General features: G+C 40.1%; 2 protein-coding genes and 1 long non-coding RNA gene across 3 annotated transcripts; all 3 read right to left on the bottom strand.

Moving 5' to 3' along the window:
* Nucleotides 1-6,908: 6,908 nt before the first annotated feature.
* LOC136434905 (uncharacterized) lies at nt 6,909-16,303 on the bottom strand. The gene is made up of 12 exons (XM_066428013.1): nt 16,170-16,303; nt 14,874-15,064; nt 14,104-14,347; nt 13,316-13,506; nt 12,431-12,586; nt 11,937-12,084; nt 10,996-11,133; nt 10,702-10,863; nt 9,879-9,964; nt 9,153-9,261; nt 8,381-8,495; nt 6,909-7,908 (listed from the first exon to the last, which is right to left on the bottom strand). Exons 2-12 carry the CDS (start codon nt 14,913-14,915, stop codon nt 7,854-7,856), a joined length of 1,446 nt encoding a protein of 481 aa, XP_066284110.1. The 5' UTR covers nt 14,916-15,064; nt 16,170-16,303; the 3' UTR covers nt 6,909-7,853.
* A 144-nt stretch (nt 16,304-16,447) lies between these two features.
* On the bottom strand, nt 16,448-17,355 carry LOC136434261 (uncharacterized). The gene is made up of 3 exons (XR_010755716.1): nt 17,212-17,355; nt 16,733-16,906; nt 16,448-16,536 (listed from the first exon to the last, which is right to left on the bottom strand). It is a non-coding gene; the product is annotated as an uncharacterized lncRNA (long non-coding RNA).
* A 319-nt stretch (nt 17,356-17,674) lies between these two features.
* Nucleotides 17,675-26,582, bottom strand: LOC136435221 (uncharacterized). The gene is made up of 7 exons (XM_066428519.1): nt 26,451-26,582; nt 20,861-20,945; nt 20,528-20,718; nt 19,344-19,581; nt 18,340-18,527; nt 17,936-18,091; nt 17,675-17,833 (listed from the first exon to the last, which is right to left on the bottom strand). The coding sequence occupies exons 2-7, from the start codon at nt 20,904-20,906 to the stop codon at nt 17,675-17,677; spliced, it is 978 nt and encodes a 325-aa protein (XP_066284616.1). The 5' UTR covers nt 20,907-20,945; nt 26,451-26,582.
* Between the last annotated feature and the right edge of the window lie 84 nt (nt 26,583-26,666).

Below are 26,666 nucleotides of genomic sequence, written 5' to 3'. Positions count from 1 at the left end.
GACACATTTTTGCGACGAATCTGGCCGTATGGGGTCCAAACGGACCCATTTTGTTTTGCCCCCTAAATATATTTCTGGTGGATCTTATTGTAGTTATTGTGCATATCCTGTTGCAATAATCTATGGAGAATATTTTGACAAGTTTTGGGGTTGATGATTAATGCTCATTATCATAATTTATGCAGAAAATGAGGAGAATCCACATTTTCCTTTAATCCTATCTAGACTGGGGGGACTAAAAGTGCCCGCGCCAACTTTGGCATCGTATAACTGCCAAACGATGTATGCTAGGACTACCAAACTTAGTGAATTTTCCTAAAATTTAGTTGGAAACAATTCCATGATAATAGTTCAAGTTTATCATTGTTCCTGTTGCCATGGCAACGGGTTTCTGACAGGCATTTTATACAAAAAGTCACTAATTTTTTAAGAACAATGATATTTCTCAGGTTTTCTTGCTCAACCACACTAGTTTTCCAACATGTATAACATCATATGTAATTAGATGTAACTTTCATGATTTATTATTCCTAATTATGTTTAGCCATACCTAGTATGGCTAAACATATTGTTTTTACTCAGGTTTCTTCTCCTCCTCCTCCTCCTCCTGCCAAATCTTCAAATGGATTCATCTCTGTCATTTTTATACCAAATGACCTGAAATTTGGTACAAAGGTAATGTAGGCAAAAACCAATCTGCGTTTTTTTCCTTTTTTTGATATTGACCTTGAAAGTGATTTTATTGAGGTTTTTATGACCAATTATGCATATCTTGGCCTCCTGGGCCCTGGTATTTCAACCGAATGACCTGAAATTTGCTGTATATGTGCCTTGAAGAAATATTTAAAGGACTACATTCTCATTTTTGGCATACATATCTTCAAAACGATCTATTTGGGGCTTTCTTGACAATATTTGGCACTTCTGTCACTTTCAATACTACATATGACCTAAAGGTCAGTGACCCCAAGTGCCTTGCACCTGGCCTTGCATGCCTGTGAGCCTTGCGACCACCTGATTGGTCAATTGAATTAATCTAAATATCTTTCATTTCTGGCGCAGGTGTGCTAATATCCAACTATGGTATGGGAATTCCTAGGACATGTGATTACATGGCTTTGTTCACTCTTTTTTTGAGCAAAGATACACATCTCCAGTTCCTATGTATTAAACCAAAATAATGTGAAATTTGACATGTGTCTGCCTTGGTTATGTACACAGGCCCTCATTCAAATGTTTGGCATACAGTCTTTCAAAACGATTTTTTAATCAAAGAATTGTATACTATTGAATCATGCATTCAAACAAAGGGGTGTCACATTCTTATATTTCACCCATACTATCGCTGAAATATGTTGTTTTTGGTCATTTCCTTCTTCTCCTGTCAAATCTTCATATATATCATTATGTATGCTATGGAAAACTTGATCTTTTTAATTCAATTTTGAACTGGGTTGATTATGCGCAAGAGTGTAATTTTCAGCGGATCTTTTTCGACTGGTCTAGTTTACATGGAGATGGCGCGGAATATCCCATTCTTGCAAGGGGAGGATTCTTTGATTATTTCTTTCAATTTTGAGCTGGAATGATTATGAAAAAGTCCATTTGTTAGCAGAAGTGTATTTGTTAATTAATAAGTGGATATGGTTTTGGACTGGTCCATATTGTGTTGAGGTGCTACTGGAAGACTACATTCCTGTATGGAGGGACTGATAATTGTTTTTAAACTCAATTTTGGACTGGGGTGATCCATTCTTTTAGTGGAAGTATTTTAGAATGGTCCATTGTTATTTTGGGAGAGACCATTTTTTGCATGGCGAGGAGTATGGCTAAACATGCTGTATTTGCTCGCAAATGTTGCCTTTCTAGTTTATGCTAATTTGATGACGTAATCGCTCAAAATCTAAGATTTGATATTAGTAGCCAGTAGTATTTTATTTTTGCCTTACATTGTACCTGTTACAATCTTTGTACAATAAACATTGACATGACTTGACTATTTTACGAATTGCACAGAGCAGCATCAGAGGCTAACATCAGCCCCTACAGCCATGGCGGCGTAAGGCTTATTGGCAAAGTTAAGCTGGCCAGATCTTCACTACGCACAATCACTGCTATCTCAAATGGTATTTTTTCTTTATCAATCAAAACTGCAAGGAACCAATTATAACTACAAAAAACATCGTGGCTGCTCGGCACTTCCATCATCGCTTTCAAGCATTATTTACTTAGATGGCGATTTATGAAGCCTGGGGCCAGAACCATAAACTAATTTAGGAAGTGCTTCCCACTGTGGCCTTGCTGCAGTTCGAAAGGTGGATTGACCCCCATAAATACATAAACACATAAAACTACCAGACTGTCTCAACTTAGAAACAATGACTGGAGAAGATTAGCATAATACTGGTGAACGAGATTCAAATATTGTTTTCTACTGGTTTTCTAAGTAGCATTATGAAACCATACATAATGACACATAATGAATGTAGACAAAGTTAGATAATCAAAACAACTTTCAGTTTAAAAAAAAATCAACCTTGTGTTCAAATATCAACGTTCAAATCAGCCTTTCAAAGTTGTTTCAAAATGTACTGTACCTATATTTGCAACCTGGAAACGCCCTCCTCTTACTTGAATTCAAATGTTTGGTAGTTGTACGTCTGTAAATATGACTTGTAGCTGTGGTGTCTACATGGTATTCTAAAAGCCAGTTATATAGACACTGACTGGCGCTGTAGAACTCGTAAGGTAGAAGAACTGCACATGAACTGCTAGCAAATGTCTTTACTTATACTACCAAACAGAGCATGGTAAGCCAGTGTTGCCATTTATATTCTGGGTTACATAAATCTAACTTCTTCATGTATAGCCATACATCAATTTCTTATCTGACTACATTTCAAAGGTTTTTTATTTATTTATTTATCTATTGGTTCAGCATGTACATGCCAGGGTTGCCCAACTAGCCGTAGGCTATTACTAAGGTCTATTACAAAGGTTTATTGAGAGAGTAACTTGTGTTGGTGGTGTGACTATCTTAGCCAAGCCTCAACCGATGTGAACACCACGAGAGTCAGTGGCAGACTGACCCTAGTAGTTTACGTTAGCCGAATTTATTGGGTAATTTTATAGTACAAGCTTCCTCTTTAATTTTACGAAAAAAAGGACATGGACAATTCGAGTTTTCTGGAGAGTAGAATACCAGATCCGAGGCAGTCCTCACATCCATGTCTTGTTGTGGGTCAAAGACGCTCCTAACGGAATGGAGACGCTGAAAAGAAACTTATTCAACGGTTACACTGCCTAACGAAAAGGTAGACCTGGACCCGCATAACAAAGTCATTGAGTGCCAGCAGCGCCATCATACTCATACATGCTACAGTAAAGACAATGAAACACATAATATTGTAGATTCCATTATCCTCGTGACTCACAAAGAAAAACCATTATCCAACCTCGAAGTAGGTACTTCAGCTACATTCAATACAAAAGTACTATTTAACGAATTGCACAGAGCAGCATCAGAGGCTAACATCAGCCCCTACAGCCATGGCGAGGTAACATGGATACACAGCTAATTCAATCGTCATAATCAACAGCAGCTAACGTTAGTCACTTCCTATCCAAATCATAACGACGACAACTCTACCAAACGGTCTAAAAAGATTGCACAAACTTTCATCAACCTCCACAACACGTAACGGGGGGTTTAACGCGCTCGGTTGCTAGTTGCTAGAATTTGGACACATCAATGTTAAGAACACGTTTGAGAAAGAAATGTATTCACTTCTGGCATTAAAACCGGTGAACGCTGTGAGACATTTCCGTGAATGCAGCTTCCGATTTTTTGTCCTAACTTAACACGCTTCTGTACTTCTGCTCTCTTCAAAAGCTGGTGATGATTTTAAGTAAACATAAATAAGACTTGTATTCTATGATATTCTAGTTTTCTATAAACCGGAAATTTGTGACAGTGCACTTCTCACCTCAAGTGAGGAGGGCTGTATCAGCGCAACGGTACGGTACGCACCTACACTATACATCGACAACACCTCGTCTACTTATTGGTAAATATCTTCGCCATCTCTCTTTTCAATGTCCTTTTCATAGAAAACCCCTGCTTGGAGAATAGCGTGCAGTACAAGTCTCTTTATAGTTTATCCTGTATATTCTATTTTCAACTGATATTTTAATTATATAATCTCCCATTACAATTTTAATTTTACGATTTTAAGAAGCATTTGTCATTATCAATTTCTAGATGTTCAACAAACCACTGTAAAAGTCAGCATAATTCTGACATATAGTGTCTACGAAGTTGCACTTTGAGAAGAAAATTTCAAAGTTTCATCTAAGCTAGAAATTAATCAACTTGAAGGCAAAAGTCATATGCAGAGTTTGGAAGGACCCAGTATTCGCCAGTGCATGCAACCGTACGTCGTCAAAACTTAACACCCCCACGAGCAATAGAAATTATCAGCCGGGAACAATATTTCATATTTTCAACTTGCTCCATGTGATATTTTCCGGTTTCGATGTTCTTAGTCGCACCGAATTTTGTGTCAAATGGTTGAACTCAAATGAGTAGATTTTTAACTTTGTTCGATTTGCATCTGCCGCCCCAAGGGAGACGGGGCGGGACAGTTTAAAAACTGGGTCACGGGGCCAAAGGTTGCCAACACACTCGTTGCTCGTTAATTTGGCTTTGGGTGGGCGTTTGCAGCGTTACATATCAAAACAGGATATAGGAGGGCTGTCACAACACACACACACACACACACACACACACACACACACACACACAAACAAACATACATACATATAAATATACACATACATACATACATACATATATGAAATGATAGTTCAAATCGTTGTCGTTAGTGCCCAAAAAAGAACGGATGTAACGCCTACTGCCGTGAGTTTGTCTTATAGTTCACTGTCCGATGTTATCGGCCCACCTTGTATAAAAGCTACAGCCATCTAAAGTGCGGTTAAGAGCATAACATCTCCCTTAGTCAATATAAAATATTGTTTGTTAGTTCTACGCGTAAACCATCACTATTGTGGTGTTTTTCATGTTGTATAGATGCAGACATACTAGCAGGGTAGAACGAGATTACCACGGGAAATGCCACACAAACACATCATACTCGATATGTGTTGAGAGAGAATCATGTACCTTTTGAATGCAGGATCTACACGTACCGGCTTCTCTTCGTCTCCTTACGTCCACAGAGAACAAAAAGTACGACGTCTACCCAACTGTGGATTTTAGACCAGTTTCAAAATAGCGGCATGGTTTCTCCGCCCACCTTTGGAGTGTCAGAGCACCCGGGCCACAGAAGCGTACGGACAATAGCGCCTCGTTTGCACAGCGACGCCTTATCTGATGTGTACTCTCCGCTATCAGTCCCACCTAACGTTACTGTATCTCAATGCTGAAATAGCCCCAATTTGCTTCCAGTGATCAAGAAAAAACGTCCAATTTTACGACGATATGATAAACACTCTATATGTGGAAATGGGCCGGGATGGAGGCTAGGAACAAGATGTTTGAACACACGAGAGGACATAAGGGCTATAGAGATAAGTAATCGAGTTGTGGAATCGTATGCCCTTTGCCGATATTACATAGATTTGGGTCGAATTCTACTTTGTGTAAGAAGAGTGGCCTGGTAGATGATGGTCCTTGAACCGTCCTTCTGATACATTCATGATCGTCACATATTTACTCCACCGGGTATCTAGAAGTGTTGCAAAGCTTACAAAGCTCATAGTAATAGTATTGTTCTAAATACAGAATAAGCCCAATTTACCAATATTCACGGAACGACGTTGACGATGATAACACATGGTTCTGGCCGGAAATGGCAATATCCATCCATCACCAAGATATATACAAACCTTGCACGGTGTGACATGGTAACCTTCATTAACATTAATCCAGGAGGCTACATAAATCCGCCACATTGAACAAACAGTGTATTTGCGACTGCCATTTTCTCGTCCTCCTCTAGCGTCACCCGTGGCACAAACACGTTCAGGTACAGGCAGTCCTCCGACGTAGGGACATTCTCAGGCAACGGGAACTGCATGCACGAGTCCCCGTAGTCATTCGCGTATTTAACGCCCTCCCAGGCCCGTACAGCCTGAGGCTTTAAGAAGCGGAGGTTGCCAAATGTGGGCATCGCGTAAACGTTTATTTATCTTTACTTTCAAGTATTTGAACACACGTAGTGCTAGGCATACAGGATAACTAACTCAAGGAATGGATACTTTTAAACTGTTGAATACTCTTACCGACAACCATGAAGCATGGTTGAAACTTAAAAAGTGGAAAAGCAGCAAGTCTGATCAGCTCTGGTGGTACAGGGTGATGAGTTATCTACAGACTCATGTATAATAAATGGGCTTTTAACCGGCCGAAACTCAAGATTTCCATCACAGTTTGTATTGAGTAGCCATTGTGTGTGCGCGTCTGTCAACCAACCATTATGTTGAAAATCATTAACTTGAAGAATGTTCACAATTCTAAGTACTGGATTGGGTTGTATATGCCTTTTGTTTGTTGTTGTAACCGTCATTATATGCTATTCATCTAATATCCCTTTTGCTTTACACAGTGTGCGATGTGTTTATTATTGTGTTGCTTGTTGTTCATTTGCACATGAAACATGTCAGAGAAAATATCGTAGAGCTGAAAACCTTTTGTTTTTTAGGGTTTATTCTGTGATTATTTACGTATTGTCATAACTATAACTGTTGATTATAACATACATAAATCAATAAATAGAATTTTTTTAAATCGCTATGGATATACAAGAAAATAAGGGAAATCAATGGACTAGCTAACAAAACAAATAATACAATTTTCAAAAATATGGAAAAATAAAGAAGACACTAACCCATTTTCAAGCTGTGTTTATTCAAATACCATTGAATGGTCCACACATAATTTGATTCATAACCTCCATTTCAATAGATACAAAGGACAATACCTCTGAATACGGGACTTGTTGATTTGAATATAGTATGTATTTTGCCTCATACTTACTCATAAATGTTTTTAGATTATTAACTTAATAGTATCAAGATTTGGGTCTAACGCATCAGTACTCAGACGTGCATTTAACTAAGTGTAGTAGTTCGGTAGCTTTGTTTAAACAAAGTAGTTTCTTGAAAATTGTTTCTGACATTGTATGTTTATTCAAGGTAGCACGTATGCAAAAGTATAGATTTCTTATTCCCTGAGTTGAACATAAACACATAACATCACATGTACATTCGCAGCAAGTTGACAGATAAACAGTAATTTCGTTAAATCTTTAATCAAGATTACAGAAATGTAAATCTAAAACTACAGGTCACGTATTCTACCCTGGTTTGCAATTTTCGATTTTTCAAACTATATCTGTATTTTTCAACTCACTGTTTAGTTAGTTCTAGAATCGGAAGTGAAGTACTCAGAAATGACTGTGGACTTAATTATCAATATTGTCTGATTACTGTTATCTTTGAATTTTCAAGGATTTCAAAACAACTCATCAGTGCAAACGATGTCTTAAGTTCTCTAAATCCCAAGCTCAAATGAACATCAAGTCCCTAGGATTCCAATACATAGTCCGGTACAAGCCTAAGCGTCAAAGCTGCACTCATGGCTTAGGTAGACACAGACAGGTACACACAAAAAACATTAATCTTGAATTATTAATGCTAACTTTGAATTTGTTAAAGCACAGAACAATTAGTCGGTGAAACGATGTCTAAGGTTCTCAAAGGTACAATCTCAAAGAGATGACTGGAGACTTTGAACCCATGTGTAAAAGCGTTCCATGCATATGGGTCATGACTTAGGTAGACACTTGCAGAGGTTGGAAGGACGGCCCGCCTCGTCCTGATGGCCGTCTGTAAGATATACACAGTCTTTAGGAACATGAAGAGATTATAGACGTTATATCTTACTCGTCGTTGTAATACAAAGAGAATATTTCATGCTACATGCTTTGGCACTCATGGTCACTAGCTATCTATGAGAAAATTGGTTGAAAATTTGAGAGACCTTAAAAGGCTGTCGTTTTGACAAAGGACGGCACGAGGCGACCTTCGATTTTCGAGTACTTGCATATGTTTTTGGATACGTATACCTTCGGTTACTTGTGTTACTTATGTCTCAACAATCCTCTGTTATTTATGTTACAATTTTGTCGTAAGTTTATTTTCTTTGTTAAACTGACTTGTAGTCTGGGTCCCATTGAAAATCCATTTATCAAAATTGAATGGGCCACGTGTGCCCAGCTGTCTGAAAATTCAATACATGAATAAAACAAAAAATAGAATAAATAGCTTTAAAATTGACACGAAGGGGTTATGGACTCACCTCTTACGGAAGAACCAAACAGCAGCACCGACAAGGAGCGTGAGGATGACTCCAACCAACAGCCCAACAACCACCCCCGTGCCGAGGCCACCGGTACCGCCAGTAGTTTGTTTACCTTTGGACAAAGCATCAAAAATGATTGAATATAACGTTACGCGAGGAGAAACGCACCCTGACATTTTTCTTAAAAAGGGTTACTGGAAAGGTTAAAATCACTAGGCATGTGTAGACCCGGCCATGTCAACAAGCATTCAAAGTGCGCGACTAGGAATATGGAGGAGATAAGGGATTGTTACGTTGATACCCATAAACACATATACCAAAACAGAAACAAACTGTATGAAAATAATATTCATCATGTTGGACTATTAATGCCCACTAATGCTTTGGTCCCAATTTCACCGGTGCCCGGACTACTTGGGGGTGTAGTCCGGGATCCCGGCCGGGCCCCGAAGCCACAAATTTGTCCCAGTGGACTGTCGGGTACGGCCCGGTGCTCGCACAATTAGCTCACGACGTCTATTTGTTGCCGGGTCTCGCGTTCAATCTAAGTCTGAAGTAAACCGATTCGGCCTCCGGCCAGACCCCAAAATAGCCCAGCAACCACAGGGTGTCCGACAGGGCTACGTAGGGTTTATTTTTCCAATTGAAACATGATTAGGAGCATACGGAGGACGGATAGAGCATTCTGTTAAAGCTATTCATTGCCGTTGAAAAAAAAGCTGTGTAAAACTTCAAATTGTCAAGACAACAATGGGATTAATTGACTAACCTCTCGTCGCACTGTTAAGGGTGAAGCCCACATCGCCTTCCGGCCAGGCGTCACTACACGAACCGTGAGCGGCACCCGAATACAGCACACCAGAAACGCTCACAGTCAGCTGCAAAGCGAGCAAAATCAAGTGTTGTCTGGTTGTCATTAATTATGCGAAAACAGTGAATAAACTCACATTGCCATCGTTAACAATAAAGTTTTGTTGAAATCACCTACCATCAGTGACCCATTGATTCGGACTGTTTCTGGAATATCATACCTTAGTCGGCGATGCTTTTGTGTAGGCCGAGGCTACTTACAGATTTTTCACTATTGGCAGTGTTTGTAGTTCTGTCCTCGCACTATTGACAGGAAGTTGTAAGGAGCCAATCAGAGTATACTTTACAGCAAGGCAAGTTGATTTTGATACGCTGAAACTGAAAATTTATCCTTTTTCCTGGATATGAAAAAGGAGGACTTCATCGTGGATTGAACCCAGGATTTATCGCTCATGTGACGAGTAGAGGTCATACAATTTTAGAGAGCATCGTCATAACGGAAATATAATTTTCAGCAAATCATTCATCGCTGAGCAAATATCTAAAGGTTTATTGCTACGGCAGCAAGCAGAATTGAATGCCCCGTATAGTGTTTGACTTAGCATTGTTAAGTGGATTTTTGAATTTTAGTCACCTCGACCGCATATACATACAAAAATGACTTTTAGGTAATTAAGATACTCACGTGTCCAACCATCTTACATGTCAGTGACTGCCATTCAGGCTCTAGCAAACGCAGTGCTAGAACTTGTTGTCTGGAGTTGAAATGACCTGCAGAAATGTATGTCGACAATTGTTTCATTAGATGGCTTCATTTTGCAATAACATTTTCCTACACTCCCTCAATGACATCCGACTAAAAGTACGAAAACTTAATTTCGGTCAATCATATCTCGGTGAATTACATTATAAATCATTTCAAAGTCTATTCACTGCCCTTTTAAATGTTATTCCGTTTGACCAAAAATTCGCGGGTTGAGTACCAGCAGAGCTACGTAGGCGGTGAAAAAATTGCTAGAGTTTCCCTTTATCATAAGTCTTTTGTTTTTTAATGATTAGAATTGTGTGTTATATCGTCGGAAAGCTTGTATATTTTCGTCCTCAAATTTACCATCACGATTTTGTTAAATAAGCATCACGATTGATTTCGTGGGTAGATCAGACCCAAAGGGTTGAAATTCAATGCCAACATCAGACAATGCTGGTCGGAGAATTTCGACGATCTCGCTTTGTGACACACTGGTATAATCATCTCTGGTATTCAATCTTTGAATGAAGGGTCATAACAATTTTGGTAGCATTGTAAAGGATAAGAAATAAGCTTTCCAGTGGTTTATAATACTATGAAATTGATAAAGTTACAACGAGGAAAAAGTGGATCAAATTCAGTTTCCTAAATTTTGGTAATGAATGTACTTAAGTTTAACTGACTCGTTCACATTTACTTTAAAACAATAACACCACATATAAAGGTCATTAAAACTTTCCGAGAAGCGAACAGAGTGTACCTGACATATCCATGCTCCATGTGCTATTGGAGAGAGTAGCGTCGACCCTTCCCGTAAGCTCGAATGTATTGATCACGAGACTGTAGTCTTTGTCTCCTTCTGGCAGAGATATTTTTCCATCCAACTGGATGCCTTTGTCAAACCCTTGCGGGGCATCGCCGGCTGCAGGTTAAGTCGTTACAAAAAGAGATAGAAAAAGATACAGTAGCCATTTATCTAAGCCATGAAAATGTATGTCAACGATCAATTCCGAAAGAAGCACAGAAAAATGGAAACGATGGAAAGGAACCTTACAATAACATTTAATAGGGAAAACGGCCAGGTCCATCGTAGTCCTGATCACCACGTTTGTTATCTTCTTCAGGAATCCAAGCCTTTCCTCCGTCAGCGGTAGTTTCTCGTTACTGCCAACTTCTCTGCCGCGATTTTGTTCTTGTAGGTACACAGGAAATCAATCGGGAAAAATTAGTTCAATCCCCAGTTTGGACGCCAGATGTATCTTCTGAAGTGCCGGTTGAATATTTTTGATCCAAAAAAATGTTTTTCTGACACCAGACATCGACAATGAAAATTGTAGGAATGGATGTAGTATCGTTAGTGCAAGACGTGGTCCTTCTGATCTTTTTTTTTTCATAAATAATGATTTTGACCAGGAATTATTCACACATTTATGTGTCAAAATATCCCTTTTACATTGCTAAAGCATTGTATGTTAATAATAGCCAAACATGATATATATATATATATATATATATTACCGACAAAACATAATGAGGTCCATTTGGACCCATTCGGCTATCTTAGTTGCAAAAAATGTCAGGGGTGTGCGAGGGTTAAACGAAATCTTCTAAAAGTTTTGTTTTACTTGATCTGCATAGCTAAGACGATCCTAAAGATCTTGCTTCAAAGCACATTAAGTGCCCGTTATAAATCTATTGTTATCCGTTGTTTGTAAGCACGTAGCAACTGCAGTAGATCAGCATAGGTTTCCTTGAAACTACAAAGGAACTCTGTTTTATAGGGTTTTGCACCCACGTGACTATGACGTAAGTATTGTCCGCCATGTTGGATATTTATACCAGGTAGAGTACACGCTATAGATATATGCATACGTACAATCACGAATTCACTACACACAGGCAATCGTTTTGAACTGACTTTGCAGGTCGAACTATCCAGAATGGCGGCTGTGGCGTCACGTGAAAGCGCACTATATAGCTATGAGAGCCACTAACCTGTGTCAGACAAGAGCAGTCCCTTGATGTCACCGCTGGCTTTCCAGAAGCTGCCAAGGTCCTGTGACGCGTCCTGATAAAGAACCCAGTAGGGATCTGAGGTCGTCTCTATCTCTTCGGCAATGTTCTTGTAGGGTATAAGCACATCCTTAAAAAGGTAAAAAAACAACATGAAAGTTAGTCATCCAGGTAATAAGATACGCCAAAAATAGTTACTCGAGCAACTCGACATCCTAAATTTTCTTAACCTCATTAACATATCTATTCAGAGTTTTCGGATAAAACCTGGTTCTCCGGTACCTATCCTTAATCACTGCCGAAAGACAGCGGATGCTGTCTGAAACGTCTGTTTCAAAATTTCATCCACAGTTGGTTGAGTAACTATTTTGGACGCAAAGAAAAAAAAAATATTATGGGATGAATGCGGTTTCTTTCTGAAGACGATTCATTTGCTTGTCATAGCTTTTCTCTGACCGAAATCTTTCAGTACCTACCCGTCTCTTGTACTTTGGATCGCACTCCTCGTCCCATCTGTCGTGGAAGATGGAGTACAGCGACTGGTCGTAGCCCTGTCTGGTGAATGTACCGATGAAATTTCCTCGGAAGTCCTCAGCTTGTTCCTGCGCATACACCTCGTCCCACAATGGAGTCTATCAAAAATATTCGTGAAGAAACGCCTTGCGAAGTGTGATGATTTAGCAAAAAGGCTAGCTCTCTCTCTCTAGCTCTCTCTCTCTCTCTCTCTCTCTCTCTCTCTCTCTCTCTCTCTCTCTCTCTCTATATATATATATATATATATATATATATATATATATATATATATATATGCATAATATTTTCCTAACGTTTAAAACATGTTGATTCAAAAGTACCTGCATGATAGTTGAATATTGCTATCGGGTTGGTTCCTTCGAACGCCACGAAGCCAATGAAAATACTCACACTGAGCAGATTGTGACAATGGCATACATAAGCTAAATATACGTACACACCTATTTTCATATTGTTCTCTGCTAGGCCTGGACAAATGTTGTGTTTGTAGTTACCCGAACTATCATAGCAAAAACCTGGCCTTGAAGCGGCAGCTGACAAGGGGCACAAAATGTCCGATCTGAATGATTGGGTTCAAAACAGACCTCCGGTGTTTCCGACTCTCTTAACAGCTTGAATCTTTGGTGAGGATGTATAGTAAACATTGTGAAATGTATGATATTTGAAATACCAGTGTCCTAATGCATTTCATTTTTACATTGCCTACTTTATTTCTTGGATCCCTTTGGCCTACATCTATTCTTTTTCAAAGACGAAAAAAAGAATATCTACCGACGCCTTTCCCAGGCCTTATCAGCTTTTCAAAAATCGATAGTAGGTATACGTACGTTTTCGAACTGCGAAGGAACCTCTTGTGAGTATTTTGTGTTGTTGTAGTTGAGTATGGAGTCCATAATGATCACACCCTGAATGTCCGATAGTTTCAGGCCAAGAGAGGCCAAGTATGGGGTAAGAACATTTTCCACCAACTCCTTGCTTCCACACTGCCCTTCAGAGCACGCTGACATGTCATGGGTATCTAAGGAAAATTAAAAAGAAAAACAGAAAAAAAAACATTGTACACTTGTTTCTTTAAAATAAACTTACTTATACCTGCATGCCTATTCTTTCACCATTGAGATATACAACAGTGTCTAGCCGTAGAAACTGGGGGGGGGGGGTAAGCTAGCTGTTATCGGGGTTTAAATGGGGCCCTCCCATGAAGAGATCGGTTATAGTCAAAGTTTGACCTATTGTACAACAATTGCATCAGGTACAATGTATGGCAAATAACATGAAATATCAGCAACTTCGAAATATTTGTACTAGTGTACTGATCTAATATCATCACTTGATCCATAATAGAATAGTAGGTTTAACATAATTACACAGCTTCTCTTTGGCATAGCATTGTCTGCTTTAGAAGAATGTTTTTATCATTTTCATTTTCATTCCTCCTTTCCTGACCTGGATGACTAATATTCACAAACGTAGCATTGTATATAAGTCAGACAGGCTACAGGGAGCGTGACTCTAGTCAGGAAACGTAGCCAGTTGCTGTTTCTACGTAGCCTGACTAAATCTGTAATCTTCTTTTGTATCGAAACTCCTATCATCGTTAGTGATAACCACTTACCCGGGGATTCGGCACATTGCAGGTCAAACGCGATAAAGACCACGGAGTAGTGAGGGATGCACGGCTGTGAGGTGATGACCCTAGCGGCTTCCATCAGAGCTGCAAGACCAGATCCGTTGTCGTCCACTCCGGCACTGTTCCGGCAGGTGTCGTAGTGAGCTCCCAGAATCACAGGTTGCTCTTCTTTAGGATTTCCATCAGGGTTGTAGCCCCGCCATATCCCTATAATATTCTGACCTTGGTACTGAGAGAGACACAGAAGTGGATTCATTTCATAACCTTGTTCTTTTCAATTTTCTCGCATCCCTCAGTAGATATTTTGAATTTTGACCCAAGTTTAACTTCAGTCTTAGTTATGCTTCGGTTCCAATTCGACAAAGGGGCCCCGCCGAGCAGTTCACGGGTTGTTTTTTGGCACTTTCGGGCGTGACCCCTAAGTCGTTCCGTGGTGCTTCCGGGCTATTTTTGAGCCCGGTGGGGGCCCGTGGTGACTTTAACTAGGATTAAAATTAAACGCGGGACCCGGTAACAAATAGACGCGGTGCGCCGTGAGCTAACCGTGCGAGCACAGGGCGGTAACACATCCCCCCCCCCCCACACACACACAACCCACCGTACCCGTCAGTCTACTGGAAAAAAAACTGGCTTCGGGGCCCTGCGCAATTTGGACCAAAGCATTATTTCATTTTTTCTTGATTCTCAAATCTAAGGTAAACACTGATGAGTATATTATTGCTTGTTAAAGAGAAGATCGCTGAAACATTTCTCACCCCATCATACTCTGTGTCGAATACATCGATGAAAATCTGCATGCCGTAACTCTTGAATGTAGAGTGAATGAAGTCTGCTGCCGCCCGCTTCCCGGCGAGGTTGGTCACGTGGTGGCGGTTTTCGCTGAAATGGTCGGTCAGAAGCGAGCGCAGATTTTCCGTAGTGGTTGATGGGAAGAGGCCACACGATCCTGTAAAAGCAGAAGTGAACATCTTTCATTTTTAGTCATTTTCATGTTTCTTTTGTTTACAATCTAGACATTTAGTGTTACATGTATGAAGAATACATGACAGAAACAGAAAATGATAAATCAATGACCGTGGCTTTACGTAAACCTAACATCCTAATTACCAATACAATAAGGGCTAGCATGCATCATTAATTTCGATATTTTCTCTAATGATAAAGCGGTATCTTATATAATTACCTTTTTTTATTGTAGGGGTTGTTGCATCTTAAGATATATTCAAATCTGTCTGCAGCATGAAGTGTGACCTGTGGAGTCACTGGCTACCATGGTGAGGATATTATACACATGATCGAACATGACTCCCGATCACCAGCCAACTATGGTGAGCTTTGGGCCACGCCTAGCCTATCGAACTAACCAGTAAATGCTTTATTCCCGACTGAGCCCCGAATGCTTTCTAACCTAACTCTCAACCATCCCGACCTCTAGCCACAGGCTGCCGAATCTCTCATGACTAATTCTAATCCCCGACCGATTGCTAACCCTCTCACGAATTGAAGTGGACATATTCAGCGACTTTCAAAAGAGGGGTCATTTTCGTTTTTCATCAAAATGATCCATTCTACTATGTTGTTAACATCACCGAGAGATTGAATTCGGATCACGGTTAGCTTCAATACGGCTTTTAGAGTTCTTCTTTGCTTTTGTCGTGTGAAGGTTGGAGGTAATAATTCACCCACGTTTTTGTTGTAGCCAGTTTAATTGGGACTGAGTTAGAAGAGACTTGTCTACGGCCTTGGGGTGAGTCATAGGTTGGAAACTAGTTGGGAGTAAGTCAGCAGTGGTTGTGGCGTGGTTAAGATTCAAACACCTTTGCTGACTTACTCCCGAACACCAGCCCAACACAGGCCGACCACACCGAACACCAGCCAACTCATTCCAGACCTCCCGTCCACAGCCGAATGTTTTAATTTTTTTAACTGGGGCAGCCGAATACCAGCCGACTGAGCCGAACGCCAGCCGAAGCACTCCCGAAGCACCCCTAATCATGGTCGGCGGAAGGTCGGGAGACCATGTTCGGCTATTTCTAACCGAGGCTACGTACCTGTGGAGTCGCTGGCTATAAGTGGGATGATATCATGTGGCCAATCGTCACCACACTTTCCGTTGATCTCCCCCACAAACAATACTCCCTTGCCTACTTCATGCAGCTGAGAACAAATGCAATGTTCGTCAAAGAGTTGTAATAAGTAACGTATGAAAACGTTGTATCTTACAATAACCTCTTCAAATGATGGTTTATGACTCAAACAGTATAAAACGTAGTACCAGTATAAGTACATTCCGTGAGTCAAAGAAACACTAAAATCTCAATGTTATACTCACGTGACCTGACAAGACACAGTTCAGTCCGTCCCAGTCAGGGGTTGGATTCCTTAGCGCCACACGATTATTATCTGCATTGAAGCGTCCTTGCAGGGAAAGAAATTGATCCAAAATGGTTTTAATGAATGTCATGCTCATTTATGTAGCAATTCTTGCCTGATACTTGAAATGTCGTATCCACGCCTGCTTCAAGTATGTTTTGAAATATATATGTGATCAACGGATAGCATGGAAATGTTTTGACACCCGTTCAAGTTGAAACTAATATAGTATGTACAGTACCTGCAAACGTATATTCCCATCCCAGCGTGGTTATCACCACAGAAATCAAAATCCTTCCGGAAGATGTGAATTTGTCCACTTTGGCAGTCATGTTCTGCTCCCCCTGAGGGAGGGTAATTTTCCCAGCTAGTTCGGTACCTTCACGGAAGGATGGGGGAGCTGCAGTCATAGGATCTAAACTCAACAGAAGACAGCAACAGTGCCGTGTCAAGACAAGTCTTTATTAGATAGAATTACAAATCTTAGAATGTGCAAAATAGTTCTTATGATACATAGAAAGTTTATTGCAAATTCCTGCCCGTAGGCTAATTGCAAGTACATGACTGTACAGTACATGTATACGTAACACAGAGTGGACGGACAGATAATGATGAACAATAGTAGTGAAACGAAGCAGTAATTTAATTCCAAGACAATTAGGATAGCATTGCAGTTATAAAATCATAAGCCTGTAATATCTATTCAACTAATGGTATCACCTTCACACTTGAGCTTGAATTCGGCCAGGTCCATCACTGTTCTGGTGACCACATCTGTGATCTTCTTGAGGAATTCAAGTCGGGCGTCCGTCAAGACCATCTTGTCATCAACCCCGCGGTTGGGTCTCCCTCTTCCACGCCTGGACACTGATACACACCATGTAAAATCAACCATATTGTCTGTAGTGCGATACAAGTGCAATTTTGTATTGTGATTATCTCTTTTGAAAGTTTACTGTCTGTGAAATTTGTTATTACCTGAACGTGAATCGCCTACGTAGAGGGAGAACTTTTGTATCTGTATAGCCGGTATAACCGCCCTACGGCGTAACATACCAGCTTCGCAGGCACGCGGCACAATAGCAGCTGGTCATATTATACCGAACGATCTTTCACATCTAACCTTCGCCTATCTAACTGCATACCTTTTTTAAAGCTACCTAGCGAGGATGCCTCTACAGTACTACTTACCTGTGTCAGTCAGCAACATGGCCTTGATGTCCGTACTGGAGTTCCAGAAACTCATCAGGTCGTCACTGATGAACTCCTTGTACACCTCCCAGTTAGGGTCTGACTGTGTTTCTACAGCTGAGACCACATCCTTCAGAGGGAATAGCACCGACTGAAACAAAGGACGTTTGTTGGTTCATTTGGTATAACATGCCCTGTAAGATGAAAACATCTACAATAGCATTGTAATTTGTAAGTCATATTTCCTTCCTACCTGCCGTTTGTACTGAGGATGTCCGGCCGCGTCCCACCTGTTGTAGAACGCCGAGTACAGCGGGAAGTCGTACTCCTGTCGGCCGGCCACTAAGATGAAGTTTCCCTTGAAGCCGTCCTGTTCTGCGCTCTCGTAACTCTGCTTTAAGCCAGGAACCTGTCAGAAATACAATGATTTTAACCGAAGTTAAGTCTTATCAAATGATATTGGGACTCGATTGAGGAACGTTATTGAAGCCTTCATACCCTGTTTATCATGATCCTAGTCTCTTTATGATTTTGTATTTATTGGCGACATGTTTATTGGTCAACTATCGAACGTTGACACCGTGACATCATATCCTTTTTGGTTATAGCCCCAACCATTGTTTTTATCGCAGGCTAGCTGATAGTGTTATGACTCACCTCCTTGAAGTTCTCGGGAAATGACTGTGCCCCCAGGGTGCCGTTAAAGTTGAGGATGGAGTCTAAGATGATGACGCCGTTTATGTTGGCAACGTTGACGCCAACAGAATCAAGATACCGGGCCATGACCTGACCAACGAAATCTTTACTCCCACAGTACCCATTATAACACGCTGCGTTGTCGGTATCTGTGGTTGGGAATATTGCTTTAGTCAAGAATAATGTCACAAAGAAGCCACTTTCATTCAAAGTCATGAATGGTATTGCAAGATTCCTGTGCTATGTTAATCAATTATGATACCATCATGATCAAAACACCACACAATGTATAAGCGAGTTTTAAGTCACGTATCTTTCTCTAAATGATGTTATAAATGAGGTTGCATAGATTTGTGAATTATCATATGTAGAGAAGAGTAGAGTAGATTTGAAAATGATTTGACATATAAAGATTGGAATATTATGAAATATTTTCTTGGAAATTTTGGTTTCAAAATGAAGTCTATAATCTTCTGTACAAAAAGGACAAGAACAAACTTTCAATGCATTTCTAAAAACTGGGACAAATGTACATGTATAGTATTAAGGGATGTATGCATAATACAGGAATTTGTTACACGTATATGGGTCAGTAAGGATAGGCTATATGGTAATAACGTTATTATTATTTAATGACCCGCCTATCCCTCGGTGTATATGGTGTCATATTAAAACGCCTGGTCATTTGCTATAACCACCTCATAAATCCACCTCGTTCGTGATGACCACACGTTATGACACCATATACACCTAGGGGTGGGTCATGTTTGAAATTGACAGGGGGTTGAACGTATTTGTCGCTTGAAACTCTACCCTGTCACATTGGATGTGACTCCAATACCTGCGAACATCGGCCGATCTTTGAAAATCGCGCGTCACCGGGCATATCATGATAAGTTAAAGCTCGCAGAATCGTCGACCGATCAAGTTATCTACTTTGTGACAGGGGCATTGCAGCGATTTACCTGGACTCTCGTTTAACTCAAAATCAAGCGCAGCAAACACGACCAGGTATTCCTGCACGCAGGGCTGGGATGTGATGAGCCGAGCGGCCTCCATGAGGGCGGCCAGACCGGACCCGTTGTCTTGGACCGCAGCCCTGTCTCGTCGACTGTCGTAGTGAGCTGTCAGCACGATGGGTCTGTCCAGCCGCGTCCCGGTCAGGCGACCCGGCCACATTCCTACTACATTTTTGCCCCTAAACTGGAACAAAAAGGCACATTTTTAAATAGAGTCTCTCGACCCTATACCCCTCCCCCGTTAAACCCCAATCATAACTTGTACGACTACATCTCATCATCTTACACCTATCTACATCTATGCGGTTCATAGTAAAATCCCTCATGGGGCACAAGTCATAGGGGAGTGCTGTAGAGCAGTTTAAAGTTAGGGGAGCCAATCATGATGGCTACTCCACCCCTATCCATCTCCAGGGACAATATAAGATCCTAGTTTGGCATTATATACACACATGTATCACTTCACCTTCTCTATTTTTGTTTTCATGCACCACTTTCTGGTACCACCACCACCACTAGTATAGAGGGCTCGAGATTTTGCCCAAGCGTAGCCATAATGATGGGCTACCCTAACTTTATACTGCTCTACAGAATTGCTTACTTGCTTTTGTCGAGACCTTCCAGTCACGAGTCGAGATGGCAGCCCAAATCTCTCGGTCCTTCATCGCCTACAGAATTAGCCTCTACCAAATGCTACGTTTGGCCGCGGGCGTTCCATTCAATAGGTGAGACAGCCGAGTGCTTGTTATGATATGTTGCTCGTTGTACCAGTGTGTCATTTATTACCAGACAATATATACAAATGGTAGAGATGTATCAGACAATATGCTGTGCACAGAGAAACGAAGCAAAGGGCAAATAAACCTACGACATAGGAAACCTTTCCGGGGGTTAAGACTTCATCTTCGTTTTCCAAAATTTGCAAAAAAGAGCTGTGATGATTGTTTTTTGAACAAAAAACTCATGTAGTAACAACAGTGATATGATTAAGAGTGAAATCTGCCCGCTCTATCCCGGGGCCTCCCCTTCTACCTACTTTGCCCATGTTGGGGTTATCTAGGGGTACCTTTAGAAGAAGAATAAAGAAGAAACGTAAATTTCAAGGACACGAAAACTTGAAATATCCTTACGTTTGGGTTGTCTGTGTCGAAGTCCTCATTGACTACCTGCATGCCGTAGCCCTTGAAAGTGTTTTCCATGAAATCAACCGCAGCAGATTTGGCAGCAGGGTTGGTGACATGATGGCGGTTGTCCCCGAAATGGTCATTCAAAAGCCTGCTCAAATCACCAGTTGTAGTCCATGGGTCGACGGCACCCGTCACTGTGGTGTTCAAAATTTGATGAAAGAAATGTTGCTGTTGTTGCCATTGTTTTTCTTAGTATTCAAATTAAAAATAGACCAGTGTTCTTCCACCATTCCACACCTACTGTGAATTATATATATGATATACCATGTGCCTTACCTCCAATGGTGAAAATGGCACATAGGACGATGAACTTGAGGGCCATCTCGTAAATCGTCTGAGCAGGTTGACACAAATAGCCTCCCTAGGACGACAGGAACCCAACAAACGTTAGTTACATCTAACCACTTGGAGATGTATCTTAATGTCAAAGGTCAGTGGATGGCTAAGAAGAAAGACTGATTTGTTACTCCGTGTATTTATAGATCACCTGGTAAATCATTTGCTACAGGTGACAGATAGCACCAGTTCCTCTTGTGTGACTCGTGCTTCTGATTAGGAATTCGTTTGTCAATGAACTGATCTCTACACATTTACGACATCACAGTACAATTTAAAAGTAACATTTCATTGTAACGTGATTTCAATGTTGTGAATCGTTGTTGTTCTTCACATGTACACCTCCATAATGGTGCAACGATTGCGAATACTTGCCACGATGGAACCATGGCACTGATGCTCCTTCATTTTTAAAGCATGTATTCAGGAAACTACTGTGTGAGGGACAAGGCTCTTTATCCTTGCACCTACACGGGAAAGCAGTGCAATATTAGCCATATGTAAGAGCTTTGAAAAAACATTAATCACAATTGCACAAGGCAATCATCGTTAGAAATAAAGTCCTCATAGACTATTGGAATCATATCGATTTTTTTGTAATTGCTTTGAAATATTTTGGATAAAAGAATACTTTATAGTTCGAAATTGTTCAAACAACTGAAAATGACAGTTTGAAGATGATTGCATCTATATATGTTGAGAACCTTTTTGAAAGTAAATGCACAAAGATCTCGTTACTTAGAACAATTTCTAACATTTGTTTGACGTTCTGAATAGTGCTAGTGTTCCAACATGTTGTAAATATTTGCATCATTTTCCAAATGGTAGATTTGGGTTATTTCCCCCAATAAAAAGTAGATGCTAACAAGCGCCTTTGTGGTTAGCAGTATATGCATGGCGGGAGACATGGCTCCCTTTACCTCACATGGATGTGCGAATTGCTTTCCTCCCTGCCTGCCCACTGACCGCAATGTTCAATATATGGACGTTAGAACAAATGGTGACTTTATGTTCCAACATGTTAGAAACTAATGTAAATAACGTAATCTATGTTTAGAATATTTCTAATATGTTGTAACGCTGTAGAATTTAGAATTTTAAACGAATGATAGAAATTAGTATATTTTTCTATAAACAGTTGTTTATCTCAATAAGACTTTTACCGAAGGTTTCGGAAATGGCAACTAACACCCATACAGATGTGTCATCATGTGGAATTGCCCCTTCTCAATTCTATCAAATTTGGTGGCGAATGGAGATAAAAGAAAATGTACTACTTGTCACTTTTGTTCTAATCACATCAGCCGTCTCACGTGAGGCGACATATGACACTTAAAACTGGGCCGAAGGGTTTACACCCATTGATGCTAAAAGGGCTTGCCACTGTGGGCTTTGGAGCCATAGCATACACATACATACATACATACTTGCAGGCATAGGTATATAGAAAATTGGATCAAAACGTTTTCGTAATTAAAAAAAGACGAATGTAGCTGCGATTTGGTGGCTTATCTGTCTACTTTTAACTCTTATATCACTGTTCACGGAAACGCAATTGTTTGTTGTTACATCTGGCATAAACATCACTCCGCGTTTAAAGCCGCATCCATTTTGGCAGTGTGGCGAAGAGGATAACAATCTAAATCATAATTTTACCTCATAATCTAATCCTACGCAAAGTCTTAACCATGACTTTTGTGATGTTTTTCAAGATGCATTTTTGCAGCCATACTTAGAACATGATTGCCACAGGAAACGCCACACACACATTACTTAATTCATATATTACATGGGAATCAGGTACCTTTTGACTGCAGGGTTTACAATGACTTCTCTACGTCTACTTACGTCTGCAGAGAAGAAGTACTGGGTATACGCAAATGTGGCTTTTATCACGCTGTCACTTCGGACAAGTTTCAAAATGGCGGCGTGGTTTGCATCTGCCCACCTCTTCAGTGTCAAAACACTGACTGTAGAAGCCTTATGGACAATAGTCCCATGTTTACATAGCATGGCTTGATCCAATGTGCTGTCCGTGTTATCAGTCCCACACCCATTGCCCGTAGATAACGAGGGTTGAAGTCTTTGTGCATTACACTAATAAGAGTAGGTTAGGTAACGTTCCTTTTCACACATAATCATCACATCATCAGAAAATTGACTTCACATGGAAAAATCGGTACCTTTTATTTATTTTATTCAATTCATTTATTAATAAAACTATAATTTTTTATTGATAATTCATTCTTTAATAAAACCTTTATAGTTAACATAACCAAATCAAGAATCAGTTTACATGTGCACTGCTTGGAAATAGAAAGAGGTTGGTATCATAATATAACAACCAACCAGAGAAGATGTCCTTCATGTCAAGATAGCGTTAGATATGAATATAATTTTTTCATGACATGTCCCGCATATACTGTGAATACGCCATATACGTCCATATTGTTGCAGTCATAGGTTATTTTAGAATAGACTAGTATTATTGTATTGTTTGCTTTGTCATTGTTGCCATACATTGTGCCATGTACAAATTGTCGAGCGATAAAGTTCATTCATTCATAGAGATACAGATACATTCGTTCATTCATTGATTCATTCATTTATTTATTCATTCATTCATTCATCATATTTTGGCGACGCCTCAGGGGCGGAGCCGTTGGCATAGTATTGTTTTTACCCTTTAAATCACTAAAATATTTCCCAGACGACATCAACCAAAACACATGGGCGTTTATGCGTACCAAAAGAGGTACCGCCGCTTACTGGTGCACATTTAGAATAGACCTCTATGCTACGATAAAAAAATTGATTAGGACCAACGACATTTTTCGTATTATTTAGCTCCAATGACCATAATTGGCCAGATCTTCACTACGCACAAAATCACTGCCATCTCAAATGGTCCTTCAGCCAGACATAAATAGACTAGAGTAGTCACATGCTATGTTGTTACCCATTATCTGTCCGTTCTTCATGTTACATGTACTTGCAATCAGCCTCCGGGCAAGAACTTTTAATAAACTTATTAATAACTAGAGTTCCACGACCTCATACCTTCGCCCAATTAATTTATACTTTATGACTGACGTATTTAGGAGTGTTTCTCATCAATCATAAATCATACCAGTTGATCGTCTTCAGCCAAATAACAGAAGTTGTCCAAAGTATGAGCTTATCAAAGAAGGTTATGCTAACATTTATCATCAATTATGCAAATGAGTTCCTTATTAGCATAATTCGATTCAACGATGTTCACATTCACATAACTTTCAAATGCCACAAGGATGAAATTGCCATCATTTACCTGTATGTAATTATAGCAGTTATTGCATATTTTCTATCTATCAGCATTCCTCTCTTCCTTAGTTACATATGTCACATATTTGAATTGTAATATCATGGAACACAGCGGGCTTGTCTCATTAGTTATGCAAATTAGAAAATCTGATTTGCATAACTATATCCAATCATACAAAGCATCACGTAAGATATCTACATACCAAAAATCAAGACCATTCATCATGCCCATCTTGAGTTATAGTATGTTCTTATTAATTATGCAAATGAGGTCTTCTCTTTCTCTCCTCCTCAGTTACATATGTCACATGTTAGAGAGTCCTATCATGGAATTTGGCGGATGTATAAACTTTCCTCATTAATTATGCAAATTAGATACTTATTTGCATAATACGTATCTAATCATGTACATCATCACTCAAGCTATCTACATACCAAAAATCAAGACCATCCATCAAGCCCATCTTGAGTTATAGTATTTTCTCATTAATTATGCAAATGAGGTCATCATTTGCATAGTTGATATCTATTAACATTTCTCTCCTCCTCAGTTACATATGTCACAAGTTTGAGAGTCCTATTATGGAATTTGGCGAATGTATGAACTTTCCTCAATAATTATGCAAATTAGATACTGATTTGCATAATACGTATCTAATCATGTACATCATCATTCAAGCTATCTACTTACTAAAAATCATGACCGTCCATCAGGCCCTTCTTGAGTTATTCCATTTCAAAGTCTGAAGCAAAACCTGCTCCTGCAGTTCCAAAAACAGCCGCTAGGGGGCCCAAACCTAGACCCTGTCTAAATAGCTATCTACCACTCAAAAATCAGAACCATAGCATGTCCAGAACACGAGATATCATAACAGGAAATTCCGCTGCAGTACCGTAACAAGCCGCTAGGAGACCCAAAATCTAATCATTTCCTTGTCTTATCAAGACCTACCCACCTACCAAGTATCAGGACAATCCATCGAAGCCTTCTCGAGTTATGCTGTACGTTACACACACACAAACAAACAAACGCTACCCTCTGCATAACCTTCTTGGCGAAGGTAATTACCCTAAACTAAAAGGCACCTATTACTACTACAAAATCCCCTAGTTGCTGCTGGGCAGTTCCATCATCGCTTTCAAACATTATTTACTTAATTTTACGAAAGAAGAAAGTACTTGCCAAGTCACAAGGAGATTTCGACTTTTTCTGAAAAATAAAATATCAGATACTGTACGCACCTACATCAACAACACCTCATCTATTTATTGGGAAATATCTTCGCCATCTCTCTTTTCAATGTCCTTTTCACAAAAAAACTCTGCTTGGAGAATAGCGTGTAGTACAAGTCTCTTTATAGTTGCACCTAAGCTACAAAGCAATTAAGGCAAAAGTCATATGCAGAGTTTGGAACGACCCAGTATTCGCCAGTGCATAATGCAATCGTCGTCAAAACTCCCCAACGAGCAATGGAAGTTATGGAAACATATTTCATATTTTCAACTTGCTCCATGTAACGTTAAGCTTCTCCGGCTTCGATAAAGTGTTCTTAGTCGCACCGAATTTTGTGGCGAATGGTGTTGTAATCTAATGCGTAGATTTTCAATTTTGTTCGAATTGCATCTGCCATTCTACTGGAGACGGGGCGGGTCACACGTTAAAAACTGGGTCACGGGGTCAAAGGTTACCAACACCCACGTTGCTCCTTCATTTGGGGAGTGTGTGGACGTTTGCAGCATTACAGATCAAAACAGGATACAGAAGGACTGCCATAGCACACACACATACACACACACACACACACACACACACACACACACACACACACACACACACACACATACATACATAGACACAAACATGCATACATATATATAAAAGAATAGTTCAAATTGTTCTCCTTATTGCCAAAAAAGGAACGGATATAACGTTTTTTACTGCCGTTTTGGAGTTTGTTTGTCTTAGATCACTGCCCAATGAAATGCAACTGTTTATCGGCACACCTTGCATAAAAGCTTCAGTCGTTTTAAAGCGTGGTAAAGAGTATAACATCTCCCGTTGTCTAGATAATCTATTGTTTGCTATTTCTACGCCTAAACCATCACTTTTGTGGTGTTCTTCAAGTTGCATATATGTAGACATACTAGCAGAGTAAAACGAGATTACCACGGGAAATGCCACACAAACATATCATACTCATTCATATGTTGAGAGAGAATCATGTACCTTTTGAATGCAGGGTGTACAGCGACTTCTCTTCGCCTCCTTACGTCCGCAGACTCGGAACAAGAAGTACTACGCAACTGTGGATTTTAGGACCTCGTCACTTTAGACCAGTTTCAAAATGGCGGCATGGTATCTCCGCCCACCTCTGGAGTGTCAGAGCACCTGGGCCACAGAAGCGTACGGACAATAGCGACTTGTTTGCACAGCAACGTCTTA

This window comes from Branchiostoma lanceolatum, chromosome 5 (assembly GCF_035083965.1).
Source record: "Branchiostoma lanceolatum isolate klBraLanc5 chromosome 5, klBraLanc5.hap2, whole genome shotgun sequence".
In the NCBI taxonomy this organism is placed as follows: Eukaryota; Metazoa; Chordata; class Leptocardii; order Amphioxiformes; family Branchiostomatidae; genus Branchiostoma; species Branchiostoma lanceolatum.
This window is presented reverse-complemented; position numbering and strand designations above follow the sequence as displayed.

Bases quoted from the DNA above. Each gene is read 5' to 3' on its own strand.
- LOC136435221 (XM_066428519.1), bottom strand. From the start codon at position 20,906: ATGGCCCTCAAGTTCATCGTCCTATGTGCCATTTTCACCATTGGAG. The intron at 18,528-19,343 runs GTAAATCGCTGC...TCCCAACCACAG, and splicing joins TGAGTTAAACGAGAGTCCAG to ATACCGACAACGCAGCGTGT. The intron at 17,834-17,935 runs GTAGGAAGGAAA...CCTTTGTTTCAG, and splicing joins ATCCTCAGTACAAACGGCAG to TCGGTGCTATTCCCTCTGAA.
- LOC136434905 (XM_066428013.1), bottom strand. From the start codon at position 14,915: ATGCAGATTTTCATCGATGTATTCGACACAGAGTATGATGGG. The intron at 14,348-14,873 runs GTGAGAAATGTT...TGTCTCTCTCAG, and splicing joins TCGACACAGAGTATGATGGG to TACCAAGGTCAGAATATTAT. The intron at 7,909-8,380 runs GTGAGTCCATAA...TATATCTTACAG, and splicing joins GTTTGGTTCTTCCGTAAGAG to ACGGCCATCAGGACGAGGCG.